This window comes from Plectropomus leopardus, unplaced genomic scaffold, assembly GCF_008729295.1.
Source record: "Plectropomus leopardus isolate mb unplaced genomic scaffold, YSFRI_Pleo_2.0 unplaced_scaffold2671, whole genome shotgun sequence".
NCBI classification, from domain to species: Eukaryota; Metazoa; Chordata; class Actinopteri; order Perciformes; family Serranidae; genus Plectropomus; species Plectropomus leopardus.
The window spans coordinates 1-5,843 of NW_024629057.1; the positions used below are offsets into that span (position 1 = coordinate 1).

Here is a 5,843-nt window from a genome sequence, read left to right on the forward strand (position 1 = left end):
TTTTTGTTTTTTAGTTTTTCAATTTGACTTGAAAAGAAAAACGTTCATACTTAAGTACTTGAGAGCTCTGCTTTTCTTTCTTTCTGTTTTTGCTTCGTCAGAGTTGACTTCCTGTGACTCGGCGTTGTTTTGGCGTTACCTGACCTCCCTGCACGACCGGCGGCGGGCGATCGACTGGATCCAGAGCGGGGCGTCCTGCGGCGGCTCCCGGTGGCCGGAGTTAACCCCCGAGCTGATCAACGACAACAGCGTGTGCAGCAGCTACATGAGGGAGCAGATCCTGGACCTGCTGGCCAGGTACGGCCGCACGTTTTCAGCAGCGCGGCTGCTCGCCGTCGCCTGTAGTTGTTTCCCATTCACAACCCGCCCCGAATATAAACAACGTGCAAAACACACGTGCAATATTAATGATTTATTTGATCTATTCTGACTGCCCCCCCTCACCCGTTTTACGATTTTTAATGAACTTGAAAGTATATTTATTTTTATTGTTGCCAAATATTCATTATTTTTGTGTATAAATGAAAAGAAAAATTGCCAAAAAGTTTTAAATTAAAAAGCAATTGTCAATTTGTGTTTTTTTTCTTCAGACTCCAAAAATGTTTAAAGACAAAAAAAAACACCAAAAAGTTTAAAAGGAAAATTAATTTCCCACAACTGTAAATGAAGAAGTAAATCGCTGAGAAGTTTAAAGAAAAAAATGTTTTAATGAAAAGAAAAATCCCCCCTTTTTACACCGCGAGGTTTTCAGGGTGAAAAAGGTGCCGAGAGCATAAACAAGCATCCAAACAGCTCGCATGAAATAACGTTTTCATCCTGCACGAAGAAAAACGTCTTCGAGCCTCCAGCTTCTCACTTTTTCTGTTATCGTCCGTGATTTTGGTTTTTTCAGGAGAAGTCTGTTTGTGCCGGATGAGCTGGCGGACCTGGAGCAGCTGCTGTGGAGGCTGGCTCAGGGCGGAGGTGTGATGGACGCGTCCCCTCCCGTCCCTCAGTACCGCTCCCCCCTCGGCCTGGACCTCCACAGCGTCTTCACGGCCTTCTGTGTGGAGCGCAGCCTGAAGTACCTGCTCTACACCTACCTGGAGCACTACAGGTCCGTCCCTCTGTCCCTCTGTCCCTCTGTCCCTCTGTCCCTCTGTCCCTCCGTCCCTCCGGCCCTCTGTCCCTCTGTCCCTCCGGCCCTCCGGCCCACCGGCCCTCCATCTCTCTGTCCCTCTGTCCCTCCGTCTCTCTGTCCCTCTGTCCCTCCGTCTCTCTGTCCCTCTGTAAAAAGACAATTTAAACCTTTAAATCTCTTCTTCTGAAAACTGGATAAAAGAAAGGGGCAACTTGGTAAGAAATATTTAATACATTTACATTACATTACATAAATTAAAAAAAAAACAACCTAAAATCCACAAAACTATAGTTAAAATGATCATAGTTACATATTTAAAATTATGTTTCAGAAACATTATTATTTTTATGCATTTTTTTCTCAATAATTTCCCTGTTTCAGTTTTTAATTCCTAATTTTTAAATATTAAAATTAGGTTTTTTTATTTTTTAAAAATTGTATCTTTTTACTGAATTCTTGCTAAATTTTGGGTCATTTTTTCTTAAGTTGCCTTCTTCCTGTGTTTTTTAAAGAAATCAAGTCAATTTACTCAGGTTTAAGGGTTAAATAGGGCGCATGCATTGGTTAATCCTTTTCGTAATTTAACTTGTAATTTGTACATTTTTATCAACTTTGTATTGCTGCTTAGTCTTTCAGTTTTGATTATTGATTAATTATGCAGCCTTTCTTTGTATCTTTTTTCATTATTGAAGTTATTTAATGGGTGTTTCTCCGTGAGCCGTGTTTGGCCTCTGACCTCTCCTGCTCAGTTTTAAATTTTTAATTCTTATTTTTCTGTTCCTTCTTTCTATACATGTGTTCGTGCAAATAAATAAAAGTACAATTTAAATGAGGAAGTGAATGAGCTGGTAATGATCTGCTGGTCGTGTGCAGGTTGACGCCCAGAAACTGTCCCCTCCTGACCAATCAGAGCCTGTCTGAGAGCCAGCCCTGGTTTGAGATGCTGGTGAGGATCCAGGAGATCAGCAGAGATCTGTCAGGTACCTCGCTGCCGCTGCAGCACCACAGACGCTGCGTCAGAAGCAACCAGCATTTCCAAAAACTGGTTATTTGGGTCATTTTATGAAGCAATCGCTCTCGCTGTGAGTCTGGGATATGTCAGTGTGTGAGTGTAGCTGCTGACAGTCTGGGATATGTCAGTGTGCGAGTGTAGCTGCTGACAGTCTGGGATCTGTCAGTGTGTGAGTGTAGCTGCTGACAGTCTGGGATATGTCAGTGTGTGAGTGTAGCTGCTGACAGTCTGGGATATGTCAGTGTGTGAGTGTAGCTGCTGACAGTCTGGGATATGTCAGTGTGTGAGTGTAGCTGCTGACAGTCTGGGATATGTCAGTGTGTGAGTGTAGCTGCTGACAGTCTGGGATATGTCAGTGATCAGCAGCTACATTGACTGTGACAGGTCACCTAGTGGAAATAGCATGTATTTCCTCCATATGCCAAATATGGTCAAAATGACCTCATCAGGTGGAAAATAGTCAAAATGACAAATTCAGAGTCAAAAGCCCAGAATGACACCCAGAAATAATACAAGTCCTGTTTTTCTGCTCTGATGGCTGTGGGATCAAAAATGTCAGTTTGAATGGGTTTCAATGGAGCATTTTTGGACCTGAACAGTCTGAAGTTAACTATTTAGTTTCCACAGTGTATTTTAGACTTATTGTAGGAGCTGAGCTGCAAATTTACTGATTACACTCAAATACACAATCTGGACTACATTTAGGACACATGCATCAACACACACACAGTTATCACAACAGGAAGGATGAAAGCCGAGTTAAACCGCAGCCTGTGTCTGTCTGTTGTTCCAGATCCAGGACTGGTCTTCCAGGCCAGTTTAACCAGTGCTCAGGTGCTGCTTCCAGGCAGCCAGGCGTCCCTCAGCAGTCTGCTGTTAGAGGGACACAGTCTGCTGGTCCTGGCTGCCGTCATGTTCGCCCCCGGAGGAATTGACCAGGTGAATATCAAGTCTGAGGACCTCTGGGAGTTTAAAAAAAGAGTACAAATACGCAAAATAATCAGCCGCAGTCAGGGACGCACGTATTGTTGTTAATGTGCTAACTTGTTAAACATCACTGCCAGCACTTCTTCACTGTTTTTAATTAAACCTTTGAACGCGAAGCAAAGTGCTTTGATTTCTTTACAAAACATGGGAATAACAGGCAATGAGTAACTTGGCAAGAAATGTCCTGCAGACTGCAGGGAATTAGAGAAAGGAAGAAAATTATTATCAAACTTATATGTTTGAAATTATTTTACCAAAAAAATTACAAATTTCAACCTTTTTTTGGGTCGTTGTCATTGTGTTGTAACATGAAGAAAATTTGTTTGATTTCTTTCAAAAACACAGAAAAAAAACCCGCCCCGCAGATTGCGAGGCATTTGTAGATTAGTAAAAATATTTTTTTTTAATGCTAAGGAAAAATTTCCAGAGAGCTTGTATTTCTAATGATCATAAATATATCTTTAAAACTATTCCACAGGGGGAAAAAAATCTTTTTTTCAGGTCATTACCATGTTGTTGTATGTTTATTTGCTTCATTTTTGTTCAGTTTTTGTTGTTTGTTTATTGTTTTGCAAATTAATTTGGTATTTTTCTTGTACTTTTTACTCATTTTTGGTTGTTTTTTTCTTAATTTGCTCATTGCCTTGTTGTTTTTTTAGAAATAAAGCCTGTTTGCTCATGTTTCAAAGAGTTAAAGGAGAAAATATGTGGAAATAAAAGTAACTTTTAGAGAAGATTTTCATCCTTTTCACGTCAGTCCGAGGTGTCGTCCTCTGAGATGTGAGGTCAGAGCCGATGTCCCTGTGCTTCCTGTGTGCAGGTGGTGGCTCAGGGTGAAAGGTCAGGCAGGTCCGAGCGGACGGTCGACCCCCAGCTCCTGAAGATGGCGCTGGCCCCTCACCCCAAACTGAGAGCCGCCCTGTTCCCGGCGGGGCCCCGAGGACACAGCCCGGCGTCGGACATCTCCGTCTACCACCTCCTGCAGGTACGCTCACACCTGTCAGCCTGTCAGCATGGTCCTCCTTAAAATGTGACCCCTCCTGTTCATCCTGTGATGGTGCTGCTCTCCTGCTGAGCTCCTGCTGAGCTCCTGATTGGCTCCTGCTGAGCTCCTGCTGACTCCTGATTGGCTCCGGGACATTCTGTCGGCTTCGTCCTCCGTGAATCGCAGTCACATTTTAAAATGTCCCGCTCGTCACACCAGACGTGTTTATGTTGTGAAACGTGTTTTGCAGGCGCTCCATCCTCTGGACCCGTCCCGGCTGTTCGGCTGGCAGACAGCGAACACCCTCAATTCCACCGGTAAGCTCCCAAAACCAGACTCAAGGTCACTGCAAGGTCATGATGCCTGTAACTATCCGAAAATCACTCTTTACACGTTTTCAGCCTTGCCGGTGACTTGTGATCGCAGCATCAGTGTCTTGGATAAACTCTAATACGGTAACTTAATGTCCTAAAATCCTAGAAATCTTAAAAACATCCTGAAATCCTAGAAAAAAACTGAAATCCCAGGAATGTCCTACAGTCCTAGAAACGTAACAAAATCCTTTAAATTTCCTTAAATCCTAGAAATTTTGTCAAGTCCGAGAAACAACCGTAAAATCCCAGAAATGTCCTCAAAACGTCCTGAAAACAGAAATTTCCTAAAAATATGAGAAACATCGTAAAGCCCTGGGAAATCTGGAAAACATCATAACATCCTAGAAACACCCCATAGTCCTATAAACATCCCCAAATCCATAAATGTCCTGAAAACATAGAAACCTTCTAAAAAATCTGCAAAACATTCTAAAATCCTGAAAATGTCATTCAGTCCTAAAACAACCTGAATCCCAGAAACGTCCTGAAAATCTGAGAAACATAAAAAAAATAATACCATGTTTTTCCTTAAATACTACAAACACGCTGAAATACGAAAAGCATCCTTAAATCCTAGAAACGTGCAGGGCCGCTCTGACTGGCCCCTGGCCTCCTGACTGGCCCCTGGCCTCCTGACTGGCCCCTGGCTTCCTGACTGGCCCCTGGCCTCCTGACTGGCCCCTGGCTTCCTGACTGGCCCCTGGCCTCGTGACTGGCCCCTGGCGTCCTGACTGGCCCCTGGCGTCCTGACTGGCCCCTGGCTTCCTGACTGGCCCCTGGCTTCCTGACTGGCCCCTGGCCTCCTGACTGGCCCCTGGCTTCCTGACTGGCCCCTGGCCTCCTGACTGGCCCCTGGCGTCCTGACTGGCCCCTGGCCTCCTGACTTTTCATGGTCCCCAAAGAGCAGGTTGAGTGTTTCTGGTCTGCAGACGTGTGATTTGATGTTTTTGGGATTTCCCTCCACAGAAACGTCAGAGCTGCCTCATTTCTCCAGCCCTCACCTGGTCAGCAGGTTTGCTCTGGTGGAGAATCTGGACTTCCTGTTCTACCTGCGTCACGGCCGGCCGTCCTTCGCGTACGCCACCTTCCTCGTGCAGCAGCTGAGCGGCTGCGGTGACATCACGCCGCTGTGAGTACGATGCACCTCAACACAGCTGATTGGGAAAGACTTAGAGAGGAAAGATCAGCTGTAAGTGACGTGTGTGTGTGTGTGTGTGTGTGTGTGTGTGCGTGTGTGTGTGTGTGTGTGTGTCAGTGTGCAGCAGGCGTGGCAGCAGGTGTACCGCTTGGCGCTGCAGTGGTTTAACGTTCCCTCGGTGGCATCAGCGGCGGTTTGTTTCTCCGAGCTGCTCGGAGTCTGCAGCC

The 5,843-nt window shown here is 45.0% G+C and overlaps 1 protein-coding gene across 1 annotated transcript; it reads left to right on the forward strand.

Moving 5' to 3' along the window:
* Positions 1-47: 47 nt before the first annotated feature.
* On the forward strand, positions 48-5,837 carry LOC121967028 (spatacsin-like; the record flags this gene model as incomplete). Its single annotated transcript, XM_042517085.1, has 8 exons — positions 48-297; positions 893-1,096; positions 1,994-2,100; positions 2,926-3,071; positions 3,940-4,104; positions 4,355-4,421; positions 5,445-5,607; positions 5,734-5,837. Coding segments are annotated over exons 1-8 (988 nt in total), but the record flags the coding sequence as incomplete, so codon positions are not given.
* Positions 5,838-5,843: the final 6 nt, after the last annotated feature.